Source organism: Gavia stellata, chromosome 20, assembly GCF_030936135.1.
Source record: "Gavia stellata isolate bGavSte3 chromosome 20, bGavSte3.hap2, whole genome shotgun sequence".
In the NCBI taxonomy this organism is placed as follows: Eukaryota; Metazoa; Chordata; class Aves; order Gaviiformes; family Gaviidae; genus Gavia; species Gavia stellata.
Genome location: NC_082613.1, coordinates 1,199,972 through 1,213,147, shown reverse-complemented (window position 1 = coordinate 1,213,147; position 13,176 = coordinate 1,199,972). Strand labels below are relative to the sequence as shown.

Sequence of the window (13,176 nt, the reverse complement as noted above, 5' to 3'; positions counted from 1 at the left end):
GCCCAGGGCCTCGCGCACGCGCTGCGTCCCGTCTGCCCAGCAAAAGGAGCTTTTGCCTTAAAACCACCCGAGGATGGTGCAACCTCGAAACGGCCGCGTTTCGGGGAGTCCCGTTTGTGTCTGTCGGCAGGTTTAGTTGCCACAGGTAAAACTCTTACAGCCTGGGAGGCCTGCCCCGTCCTCCCCGAGGGGTTGCTTCCACCGCGGCACGGCGGCTGAGCGGGACGCGTCCCGCCTCCGAGCCTTCGCGCTCACCGGCCACGGCGCAAATGGAGGCCGAGGGTGGTTTGGAACACTGGGCCCGCTGCTGCGGCCCTGGGGGCTACGCCTGCCTGCCGAGGGGGTTACGGCTTGGGTGTGGGCAGCGCTGATCAGTGCTGCCTGTCCTGGAGCGGAGCGTGCTGACTGCACGGGACGGCTGCAGTAGAAGTGGTAGAACATGGGTTGTACGACCTGCTCTGTTCTAGCTCCCTGCGTTCATGCAGATACACAGAAAATGGAAATCGAGCCATCTCCACAAAGAAAAAGCAGTTCTCAATGGTATCTGTATTTATTTTTTTTTCTCCTCAGAGTATGTGGTGCAGTTGATCCCCAGAAACTTCTCAAGGGCAATTAAAGTGAGTCAGACTGTGGGAGCATTTGTTGTGCTGAACCTTACAGTTCTCTTTCTACCCAGCTGAGTCAGAAGAACTGCTTAGTGAAGACTCTGAAGAGGTTTTAGAAGCAGTTAGAAAGAGAAGGAGGAAAGTTTGAGGCAACAAAATGTGCCTTTATTCCAAAGACCTTCAAAATGCCTTCAGAGTACCATTTGTTTGTGGAAGAATTTCGCAAGAAGCCTGGCATCGCTTGGGTTGTGAAACCGGTAAGTGTGTGCTCTCCCAAGAAAAGTGAGACAGAGATGAATGGATGCCTTCGTTCTGCGGAGGGAGAGGAAAATATGCAGGAAATCCGCAGGAAGAACTGGGCAGAGCAAGGTGGCTAGGAGCAGCAGTGCTCCTGGCCAGTGTCCTGGTCAACACGTACTACCAAAACACTTCTTGTGTAACAATTATTTCGGCAGTCAAAAGACAGCTCAGTTTATTTGTAGAGCCCAAGTTAACTCAGTGATGAAGGTATAAAGCACAGAGTTCTTGTGTGGAGGAACAGATTGTGCTCCCAGGGGTTCTCGCTGTGGGGTTATGGCCAAGTTCACGCTCCAACATCTTTCAGTTCGGCTGCAGGTGTGCAAGGAGGTGTGTGTGCGCAGCGCAGCTGTTTAATTGGGCTTCTGGTTAAGCAGCGTTCCAGGGCAGCCCCTAAAGCTGGAGCTATGAAAACATCTGTTTGGTTTTAGGGAAATCCCACTGTGTTAGATGTCATTCCATGTAAGTCCAGCCAACTTCCTGAGCGGACTTTCATCCTGAGAATGTGAAGAGATTACGGGAGACTCCATGAGCAGCTTGGAGCACAAGCTGGGGTGGATTTGGTTGGCATTAGCTTCTCTCTGTTCTGCAGTTAGAGACCTGAAGGGTAGCCTCATGCTCTGAATCACATTTGTCCCCCCAAACCTATAGCTACCTGGAGCTGCGCGGAACACAGCAACTTCCACTTCAGCCGGTGTCCTGGGGACCAAGGAAAAATGGTGTTTCCTTTAGAAATTACGACAACGCAATGTGACGCTGACAAACGCCTTGCTTCTGCCATATGATTCAAGCCATTTAACGTCACAAGTATTGTGCCGTGGTGCATAATTAAAAATACACCCATCTGTGAGACTGGCGAGTGAGCAGTCGCTTTGTTTTGCGCAACAGGTCTGGCGAGGAGGCTGGGAAAGGAAGATTCACCATACCCTGTGAGTCAGGCCCATTGGTAAGGGCACACTTGTGAGAAGGGAATGGGAGGTAATTATGCAAACTAACATGTGAATTACAGCCAGGAGGATAGCAGCTAGTGATTATCTAACTCTACAATTGGGAGTGTGTTAATTGGCAACAAACCCCCTTATATTAAGCTGATTTTTATGCCCACAACCTCAATTAACATGGTAAATAACCAGAACACAGTACAGAAGGATATATGAAAAGCCTGTGATTACTGAGACTATACCAATAACTTAAATGAAATAGTTTGTGGCTGACCTCAAAACTCACAGACAAGTAAAAATAAACTCTGTGTTACTCTTGTCGGTCTGTGCTTTGGAGCGGCCCCGTGTTGTGATGTCTGAGGTTGCCGACTCCCACACTCAGATGCACTAGCAGGTCAGGACGTGCACAGTGCCACATGCTGGGGCTGCAGGAGTCTGGACCTCCTTGGGACGGCGCCCCAGGGAGCCTTGCTTGTCGGGTGGCTCATCTGGGCCACTCGTCACCCACCTTTAATACATCGTGCAGCCTAGGCTGTCTTCAGGATTGTTTTGCTCTCACTTGCCGTATTTCTCTGACATCTTTCATGACTTTCTTGTTCAATTAAGTTCTTCTGTAACGTACACAAATTTAAAATGTGACTTAAGAAAATCCCCGACAACATATGTTGCGTTACTTATATTTCTGCAAGCATGTGACAGAGTTTGTTTATTTGGTAATGTGGAACTTCCCTGTAGGCTGGCTGCCTGCTCTGCCCTTTCCTCCAGGAATCCTCCTCACACGTACGAATCTGAGCTTTTTGCACTAGAGGGCTGTTGTTGGATCCCCCTGCCCCCATAACCTTAAATAAATGTGCTTGCATGCAAACAGATGATGAATCAGGTTATGCAGGGCTTCTACAGTGAAATTCTGGGAAAGAGCAGGAAGTGCTAACATTAAAGTCAGTAACTGTGCTCTTCCATCTGTATGTTGGCAGGTCACAACGTGAAGGAATTTTCCTGTTCCAAAAACTGAAGGATATTGTTGACTGAAGAAGGTGAGAACGACCCTCTGTCTTCTCCTTGGGGAATACCCAACAGGCGTTTTGGTTTTTGGCTCTTATTTCATCTTCTTCTTCTGCCGGTGACTTGTTCTGTTCTCCTGTGCCTGTCTCATGCAATACTCCTTCCCCAGGGCAACAACAAAGTTTCTTACCGTGGCTTTTCCGAAATGGTCAGATACTTTATCTGGGATCTGACTTATTACCCTTTGTGTGCGTGTTTATATATAAACTTCTGATGTTAGGTAGGTCTAACACTAGTCAGCAATATCAGCAACTGGGTTATATTGTACATTTTTCTGCACTTCATAGGTTGAAAGTTTGACTTGAGAGTTGATGTTCTAGTGACATCTGTAAGTGCAAGCCACTGTTATTATGCCAGAAATGGATTTTCTTGCCTTAATGCCCAGCTGCTCTTTGCCTCTTCTCCCAGTACATCCCACTGAAGGCCTGGTTATCCAGAGGTGGATTTGCTCGCTTTTCTAATACACGATTTACTCTGAATAGCAGAGATGATCGCTGTGTCCTACCTGTCTGTGTGTGCCATAAAGAGGGGTAAGGAAAGGACTGTACCATGCTACTGCTTGGTGTTAGATGCATCAGATGAACCTTGTCACTTCTGACTCCTGCAAACATCTACAGGAGTCAGCTGTCCTGTCGCTGCCGCTGTCACCCTGTCTCTCTTCTGTCTTTTTTCATTGGAAAACTGGTGTCACCAGATCACTGGAAATGTCAGTTTGACAAATCAGCTAGGACTGAAGCTGAAATGTCAGTCCTGGTTTTATTGTTAGTGGTTGAATGTTGGCAGCCTTTGTTCACCCTCAGCTTTGCAGAACGTAAGGACAAGCTGATTCATGGGAGAGAACTATTTGATTTCCTATGTGTCACACTTGCTACGGGTTTGAGTTTGATAGCTTTCATTTGATTAACACATCTTCCCAAAAGGTATCCTGCCTCAATTTGATGGCTTAGGAGACAGGAAAATCCATCACTTCTCTCTGTGAAAGTTCAGCAGAGTTTATGCTCGCTCTGAAGGATCAAAAGCCTTTCCAGAGTCGGGGGTGCAGTAAGCTGCCTTGGGTGAAGGCGCGCTGAGGTTTGGAGACATGCTGACATGAAGAGCTTCGTGCCAGCTGTGAGGTACGGTACTAGCTCAGGCCAGTCCCTCTTTCATTTTCCAGATACCACTCTTGATTACTTCTGGTTTTTTTTGTTTTTTCCTGCGATTTTTAGTAAGATAATCATCATGCAGTATTGGATTTAAGCTTAGGTGGCTGAAGCCTGTGATTACAGACAGGCAGGATAATTAATTGGCACTGGGGCAGAAGAGGACTGTTTAGAGTGAGAATTCCATATTTGCTTGTTCAGTGTCTGCCTGTCTGTCTTTGATCCTTATCTCTACTTCATTCCAGATGTTCATCTCACAAATGTGGCAGTGCAAAAGACTGCACCTGGTTATGATCCCGGGAAGGTGAGGGGTACGCACTGTCTGCAGACTATTCCCCCGCTGCCTGCGTTGGGGCTCTTCTGGCAGACGCAAGCAAGCTGACCTCATCCTGCCAGCTGCCATGCCGTGGACGTGTGCTGCAGCCACTTAACTGTGCTGCCGTGTCTCCTGATACCCATAAATGTGATTTCGTCGATAGCAGCTTTAGGAGAGAGGCTGGGTGAGCGTTCTGCTTTAACCAGTGCTTTGCAGCTGTCTGCGCATCTATAAGGCTGATCTTTTTGACTTTAAACCTAATAACTTTCTGGTTAGCGCTCTTCTGAGATGTAGATATCCTATAGCTTAGCCCTTCGCTTCGAAGACCTCAGCAGTACAGCAAGGTTGACTTTGCTGTGCACAGCTGTCGCTGTTGAGCTTCCTCTCTCAAGAGGTGGCAGCTGAGAGAGAGAAAGAGGGAGGGAAAAAATAAACCTTAAATGGGATGTCAGATTCCTCATGAATCTGAGATGAGGGTCAGTGTTTGAGAGTAATGGAGGATGGTGTTGAATTTCCCATTTTATGGGCTGCTCCCTTCTATAAATCTCTCTCGTCTGTAAGGAAAGGAAGGTCTTTGCAGTACCCTGATAGAAGAGATGATGATGATTGCTGTTAGGGAACTTCTCATGGGGGCATGGGGACCTTTTTTCCCAACGGCTGTACAGTTGTCGTGCTTGAAGAGTTTAACTGCACTGTGGGGCTGGTGGCCCCTACCTTCTGGTCTCCGGCTTTTTACTAAGAATTCTTGCTGGGCTGTGGAGACTACAGGGTGAGGATTGAAAAAAATCACATGGACTAAATGTGTGGTCATCTGTTGGGAACGGCTTTGTAGAATTGTGTTTGGATGTCTCAGGGCTGTAAGCGGGTGACTGAGGAGCTCGGACACCGCTTGACCGCCAAGCGTGGGGCAGGGTTGGTGGAAGTTCTCTTTGTGGCTATGGACAACACTTTCACCCACAGCCTCCAGAGTGTACAGAAGGTGATTAGCAGTGACAAACACTGCTTTGAGCTCTACGGCTATGACATCCTGATCCATCAGGATCTGAAACCGTAAGGGTGTTAATAAACGTAGAAGGGGTTATAGCGTCAGGCCAGCTGCTTTCTCTGGGACAGGGGTGTCTCGTCATGCTTCTGCGTCCTGTAGGTAGGTGCTGGCAGGCTGGCTGAGAGTGAGCCAGTCTGGAACAGCAAGTGAGGCGTAGAGAGGTTTGAAGTGTTATACATGAAGGGAGCTGCCATCTGGAAGGATACGGCTGCTTTTGCTTGGAGTACCAGGGTTTATTAGCTGGGTGTGGCACCCTGTAACTTTGTCTGTAGGATCTCTAGGGCTGTGTTTTGAAACCCTGCCAATTTGGCTGTTTCTGGAATGTTTCCCTAATACGTTATCAGCGTATCACAAGTATAACAGCACTTGCTAGAGATGGAGGGTCACCATCATCTCTTCTCCTGCTTCTGTGTCTTACAGCAGTGCCCCGTCAACACTGATAAACCTCCAGCCGGTGCCATTTGGCTGCCAGCACTAAACACAACCCGCGTCTGTGGTACACTGGCTAAAAGGCAGACCCCAACTGGAAGAGGTCCCTCCTGCTAATTGTGGAGAAAAGGACTCCACAGGAGGGTATTTAAAATAAAACAATAAAAAAAAACCCTTTAAAGCACCGTTTGACTCTAGATTCTTTTGGTTTTTTAATACAGCTTTTCTCACTGGCTAAATGAAAAATACGGATCATTAAAGTTCAGCTGAAATTCTCAGAATTTTCTCTGCTACGTACGTAACGCAAGTATTGCAACAGCAGGAACCCGAGAGTGCAGCTGACTTGTCATTACAGGAGTTGAGAAAAACAGAAACAGCAAATAGTACTTCAGAAATGACAAGCAAATAGGATTATTATTCTTTCAGCCTTAGTCATGTGAAGTGCAAGCAGTACCATAGGTAAGGGAATTTCCCTTAGGTATGATTTATGTTGACGGTGCTCTCCTACCAAATGTCTTCTCTAATTTTTTTTTTAACTCTTCCTTCTAACAAGACGTGGTAGCTACTATACCTGTTACAGCCCTGTGACCTGTCAGCATCAGTCCAATATTCCACGTGGTGCCACTGGGGACAGCTTTATTTCAAATGAGCAAATAAGCGCAGCTCAGCTGTGGTCCTGGATAGCTCTAATTTGCACAGTCTACTCTGTTCGTAGCCTAAAACCAAATTACTGCTTAGGCAGCCTGCGCGTAAAGAGCTGGAGTAACTTCAGTTGGTCAGGAAACAAATGAATGTGAGTGAAAGCCCTTGATGTTGTCTCAGTGCTCAGATATTGCTGCTGGGCTCTCGTAGGAGAGCTGTTTGAACACTGTGTTGTGCTAGGAAACTGTTCCCAGGAGACATCCGCATTCCGCCACTAAAAAAGGGTTAATGCTCATTCTGTGAATTCTCCTCAGCATTTACTGCTTCAGCTAGACTTTGGTTTTCATTTGTATGTCTTTCTGGAAGCTAGAGGGATTTTTTTTCTTTAGTACCATCAGAGAACAGGAATAGAAACTTTGCAATAAGCTCAGAATGTTCTTTGGCTCGGCACATGGGAAAGAGATTTGGGGTTGGATTTCCTATTGCTTCACACTTACTCCTGCCCGCTAGCAGGGTAATGATTTTGTGGACAGGCGTTCCTCTTAGATGAACCGTTGGCAAAACTGCCCGTTTCTCCCTAATTTACTGGTGTCGTATCTCCTCAGTTGGCTTCTGGAGGTGAATGCTTCGCCTTGCCTCACCGCCAGTAGCCAGGAAGACTGTGAACTCAAGTGTCATCTACTCAAAGACACACTTTGTATTGTGGACAAGGAAGGCAGGCGGGCAGAGATGTTTATTGCCTTCTAAGGGGTTTTATTAAAATGTTTGGAATGGATGGTCTGGTTCCACGTCTTTCTTGGCAACTGATCATAATACTCTAACCTTTACAGCAATTAAACGATGAATTTCTAGAAACAGAGCAAAGTAAGCAAGCACGCTGCCACTTTGGAGTGGAAAACAAAGCAGCATGGGGCTGCAAAGGGAATGGCATCTGTGTCAGAGCTGGGACTTGCACAAGAGCTCTCTTTCAGAGGCCCTTCTGCATGGTGCCTCCCACACTTACCACTTCTGGAGCGCTCTGTTCCAAGCAGCTTATCTTGCAGCATTTTGTGATTGACTTTACAACTGTGCTAACCTCAGATATTAATAGTCGAAAGTTGTCCACTGCTTTCAGCTGTCCAGCTTTGTCTCTGATTGTCTGGGAGTTTATTCCTGTGCGCAGACAGATAATCGTCATTGCTCAGGCACTTCAGTGCATGTATTTGAAGCTGTAGGCTGGCGGGGAAGGAGAAGCGTGTTGGAGGCTTTGACCTGGTACGGAACGACAGGCCTGTCAGCAGAGGGGGAGAGCTGGGTACTCCAGTGAACGAGAACGTCATGGCAAACACACGTTTAGGTGTGCACTCATCCAGCGCTGGCAGCGTGCCCTGCTCGCACCCTTAAGCCATCTGCACGTCAGCAGGAGGAGAGCACACACCTTTCACTTGAGAATAAAAGAACAAGAATGGGAGTGTGGACTCTTACGGGATTAAGAGACCAAAAAGAGCAGATACTTTCCAAAAGTGGATGTAAGCGACCAGGCTGCAGGAGCACTGTTGAAAACAAGAATGTAAATGTAGTGGGAACAGTTGTGTTCATAGTCCTGCTTTTCAAGCATTAAGTCACAGCGGAGTTCTTCATGTGCCAGCTTTGCTGCAAAAAACACTCTACAGTCACTGTGGTGACCGTTCACTGGGCACTTTCCCGAAGCTAGCTATGTATTTCACAGTTGAGAAGTAGTACTTGGATTCTGAAGTCATACTTCCCAGAGGCTGACGTGTATTGTAACTTCATTTTGCGGTACGCAGCTCAGTGTGCCTACAGTCGTCTCTGGCTGTAGTTTCTAACTCACAAAACACGAGTACAGCTTCACCTGAAAGTGGGACATTACCTCACCTCTACGGGAAGGAAGAATAAGGTGATGTGTCACTCCCCTGTTTATGTTTTCATTGCAGGCTGCTACGATGACAGCAAGAAACAACTGAAGCAGCTTTTCAGTAATGCTGATCCCGAGCTTGGGATGGGAGAGATCACCATGGATGAAGTTCACTCGCTCTTCCTTTAATGTGCAGTGGCAGTTCCCACTTCTCTCCGGACACTGCTGGCTCAGCACAAGACGCTGGCCGCCTTGCTTCTAAAGGTTTCCCACCTTGGAAGCTGCAATAGGTTTGAATGAGCTATTTTGTGATGGCTGACACAAGGGACGCTGGCTTCTCGGCTGTCCATCTGCACTCGCAGAGCTTAGTTCTGTACAGCATGAGAAAATAAAGGGGCTAAACCCATTTCACACAGCACAACAAAGCTTTTAGGGAAGGCAGGCACCTGATCCTCCTACTGCTACTACTGTGGAAGCATATCAGAGCAGAAAACCTGTTGCCATGATACTGTAAAAATAACCTCGCCGTCACATGCGACGGAGACGTCAACTGGCTGTGCTACACAGGTTATGCAAGAGCGCGGCTCTCACAGGGACTTGGCTCTGTGTGCTGCCACTCGCTTCCGGAAGAGATGCAATTTTCTGAAAAAGCCACAGGCAAGAAGGTCCAGGTAGTAAGTTGATGTTATTTTTAATCTGTGTGTCTGAAACATAAGCCTGAAAGGGACAGCCTCGCTTCTTGCAGTTGAACATTTAGGGTATGTGGCGGCAGCTACAGAATTTTAAAACTTTGATCAAGCAATGGTAGTTGGCTTTTTAGATTTAAAGAAATCACACCTCAGTTTTATGGATCCTCAAACAGGGTATTTTTTTGGAACTCTGTGTAATTTGAAGAGTGTGTGGAACTGGAGAAGGCAGTGCCGGGCTGCTTGGAGGAGGCAGCTCTGACCTGTTAGGCTGGAAGGCGGTCAGGGAGCCAGGAAGATGGTGGTGCTGTGTTCAGTTCTGCGTGGCTGTGCAGAGGCTGCGGAAGGGAAAAGAGTTGAGGGAACGGGCCCAGCTTTGCGTTAGGCGTGCGAGGTTTGACAGAATGCGTGAGCTACCTTGAGAGCCAGAGAAACAAGGACAAGGGCTGCATTTAAATTTTTTAAAGTTCTATCCAGAAATATCTTTACAGAAGTTCAAAAAGAAAGGGCTTGGCAGGACCCAGACACAGAAGAAAATCAAACTCACTGTAGTCCCTTACTAATTATGATGAATTTTTAAAAAATCTTCTTGTGGTCTTAACCAAGTTGTGCTGGGGTAGCAAGTTCAGACTAAGGAGGGTAATGTAGAAGCCAATAAATGTTAAAACCTTTGAAGAAACCATTACTAGTTAAATCAATTGTCCTTTTACTACAAGACAGGCTCAGTGATTATTCCTGCTCAGCCCTCTTCGGGCTGCTTTTTTAAATATACATACATTTTATCCCTTCATCTAGTTTTGAAAGCCTTGTTTCTGTGGTCTCTTGACTTCCAACTTAACGGTAGAAGATGTTTTCCCAGCGAGACTAAGAGGATGCTGCCTCCTCCTGTCCCTCCCTACACATCTTTAAAGAGATTCCTGACGTGCTTCAGATGTATAGCTTGGCTTGGTTTTAATACCAGAGGCGTGCATAACTCCTCTTCTGTGCTCCGGGCACGCTGTGGATTCCCAACTCCTCCTACTCCTGTTCCCGACACAACAATGAACCAGCTCTGAAGCCAAACTCCAGAAGCGCTTGCATAAAAACCCAACAAGGAACACAGACACACAGAGTTAGGAATGCCCCGCTGCTCTGATTTTAATAAACCTGCTTCCACCACGGCCACGGGCGTTTGCCCAGTGCTACCTCCCAGCCCGTGCCTCCGCGCAGCTCCGCCACCCGGGCTGCAGCAAGGAGCAGGAAAGGGTTCGTGATCCAAGGAAACTGCAGCGTCGTAGCTGAGGAGCCAAACGCTTCCCAGGCACCTCACCCGAGGCGGGCTCCAGGCACACCGATGTCCTCCTGCAGACCCCAAAGGCTGCAGCTATTGCAGTGTGAGCTCCAAGGGTGACAGCCCGAATATGTGCCGTGACAATGGCACGGCCACCTCAGCCCTCCAGGATGCGGTTGATCAGCTTCATTTCCTCGGCAGTCATGGGGTTCAGGTTAAATCCCTTCAGCTCAGCTTTACCTGAGAGAACACACAGAAAAATCATGATTTTGCTACGGAATAAGTGAAGCAGTCCATGTTAAACTCTAAAGGGGCTGCAGGGAGGGCAGGGACAGCCCTGGAAGCTGGTGCGGGGTCACCCCGGCATGATGTGGGAGCCCGTTGAGCACGCTGGCGGGTGACAGCTCCACACCAAGAGCCGTACAATACTGCCGGAGCAGGGCAGGAATCGCAAAGCCAGTGGCAAAGCAGCTGCAGGAACGCACAGAGCTCAGGAGTTTCTGGACCCTCCCGACACGTGACGTCTGCTCCTAGATACTGAGAAGGTTCCAGAACAGGAGCGTTTACCTTGAGCTTCGAAGAGGCGGTTGACCTTCACGCGCAGCTCTTTCCGGAGGTTGTTTATCTCCTCATCCAGATGTTCCTGGTCTGAGATAAGCGGGACAGGAGTAATGAGGACTGCGGGCTCTGCGGTGCAAGCTGAACCTCCCGCGGGACGCTCGGCACGGAAGCCTGGGCCCCGGGGGCAGGAGAGGGCTCTTCCCCAGCTGCCTCGGGGTCCCACCCTGCCCTCCACCCCCCACGGGGCTGAGCCCCAGGTTGCTTCGTGCCCCAACGTGCTTCCCGGGGCACTGCCCGGGACAGCCGAGCGATGGCCAGAATCCGCCTGTGACTGCTGGCGGGAGGCTTTGGGCACTTCAAAGCCCGGCGGGAGGTTTTGGGCACTTCAAAGCCCGGCGCTGGACAGAACCCTGTTTTTCTTCTAAAATCTTACTGCGGCTAAGCCTGCGCACACCGAGCCCCCGGGCAGCCTGCCGTACCCTTCTGCAGCATCTCCTTGGTCTGTGCCTTTGGGAGCTCGATGAACATGTTCCCGAAGCAGACCATGGCCTTGCCTGGGGGGAGAGGAGGACAAGGAAAGGCTTTGTCAGAGCAGCTTTACTCCCCGGCCCCGCCGCCGTTCCTCGGGCCGTGGGGCTCGGGGCGGACGCAGCCGGCCGGGCCCGGGCCTCACCGTCGGGCTCCGGCTCCTTCTGCAGCGCCCGCAGGGCCTCGCGGTTCCGGTTCCGCTTCACGTCCAGGTCCACGATCTGCAGCGGGGGAGAGGCAGACGGGGCTCGGGGCTGCCGGGGGCGGGGGGAAGGCCCGCGGGGGGCTACCGGGGGGGGGGGGCGGCGGCGAGGCCGGGCCGTACCTGCTGCCGCGCCGCCAGCACGTCCTCGGCCAGCTCCTCCACCTCGGCCAGGTAGCGCAGCACGAAGGCCGGGTCCCGCGCCATGGCGCTGCCGGCTCCGCTCCGCGTCGGCGTCCGGCCCGGGTGGGCTCCGGCTCCGGGTCCGCCGCGGGTCGGGTCCGGCTCCGCTGCGGGTCCGCCGCCGCTCCCCGCCGGGCGGGAGCCGCAGCCGCGCAGGCGGGTTCCGCGGCGGGAGGGGCCGCGTCGAAGCGCGCCCCCTGGCGGTCGCCCCCCGAGGCGGCCCCACGGGCCGCGGCCCCACGCGCGGGTTCGGAAACCCCACGGGGCTGCGGTCACCCCGTTGCGGGCCGAGCTAGCGGGGACCGAGCCGGGGCGCCGGGCTGGCTACCGCGGGCCGCGTGTCTGAAAACACGCGTGGCCGGGCCCGCAGGAAGGGGGCGCGAGTGGACGTGGGCAGGGAGGGAGGCGCCCGCCCACAGCAGTGGCGGCACAGCGCGAGCGTGGGCTCTCCTCCGCGGGTGCGGACCAGCCGTCACCGGGGACCCCCGGCCTGGCTCCGTGCCCCGGGCCGGCCCCGGCCCCGCGGGGACTCGCCGCCCGGCAGAAGGACGGAGCCTTCGGTGCGGCCGCGCAGCGCCGAGCCCCGGCACCTGCGCCCCGGCGGGGGGGTCCCGGCCCAGCAGCCCCCCCCCAAGCCCAGCTCCCCGCAGCCGGGAGGGACTCTGGGCTGAGAGCCCCCCCGCCGCGCCGCGGGTCCCCACGCGCGTGAATTATTTATGCCTTGGCACAAGCCGCCCCCCCTCTGCCTGCTCTTCCTCGCTGCTTTCTGGCACGGTGCGGGTGTCAGGCAGCTGGGCTCCTCAGAGCATCAGGTTGCCCTTCTGTCCCCTCTTCCTCCCCAGAACGCAATAACGAGCACTAAAAGCGCGGCGCGATGACCTCAGATTTCATTTTGTGCAGCTGGGTGCCTCATCCAGAGCTCGGTGGACGAGGGCCTGCCGTCCCCGGGGAGGGGAGCCGGCTGTGGTCCCGGCAGCTCGGCTCGCCCTCGGCCAGCCCCGGTGCCCCCCGGCTTGTGCCGGGCAGGGACCAGCCCCAGGGAAGCTCAGGGCAGCCGCAGGGCTCTGCCAGGGCACCACATTGGCCTTCTGCCCTGAATGACCCTGCCTACGGGAAGGGGGAAGGATCACCCCTCAAAATGGCTTTTATCCTCTCCTTCCACCCCACCCAGCCCGCGAGCAAGAGGAGACAGAGAGATGAGGTGTGGGAGATGCAGGGAGACCCCAGCACTGACGGCAAGGCCTGGCAGACCCTCTCTGTGTGAGGAGGGGGGCCCTGGGAGCCCGCCCGGGGCTGGTGGGTAATGGGGGACATGGGTTTTTGTGTCCCGTGTCCCGTGTCCCTGCTCTGGGCAGAGCCCCGAAACCCCAAAACTGCTGGTTCCTGGCTCAGAGACACCGGCCCTGCTCCCC

At 52.1% G+C, this 13,176-nt stretch overlaps 2 protein-coding genes across 2 annotated transcripts; one reads left to right on the top strand and one right to left on the bottom strand.

Moving 5' to 3' along the window:
- The first annotated feature begins 269 nt into the window (after positions 1–269).
- On the top strand, positions 270–8,561 carry TTLL9 (tubulin tyrosine ligase like 9). Its single transcript, XM_059827393.1, is given in 11 exon segments — positions 270–355; positions 619–870; positions 2,818–2,877; positions 3,015–3,036; positions 3,201–3,233; positions 3,314–3,401; positions 4,293–4,351; positions 5,217–5,413; positions 7,085–7,198; positions 7,694–7,815; positions 8,414–8,561. Coding segments are annotated over 11 exon segments (1,143 nt in total). The 3' UTR covers positions 8,524–8,561.
- A 1,578-nt stretch (positions 8,562–10,139) lies between these two features.
- Positions 10,140–11,788, bottom strand: PDRG1 (p53 and DNA damage regulated 1). The gene is made up of 5 exons (XM_059827323.1): positions 11,705–11,788; positions 11,525–11,600; positions 11,331–11,405; positions 10,852–10,938; positions 10,140–10,524 (listed from the first exon to the last, which is right to left on the bottom strand). The coding sequence occupies exons 1-5, from the start codon at positions 11,786–11,788 to the stop codon at positions 10,448–10,450; spliced, it is 399 nt and encodes a 132-aa protein (XP_059683306.1). The 3' UTR covers positions 10,140–10,447.
- Positions 11,789–13,176: the final 1,388 nt, after the last annotated feature.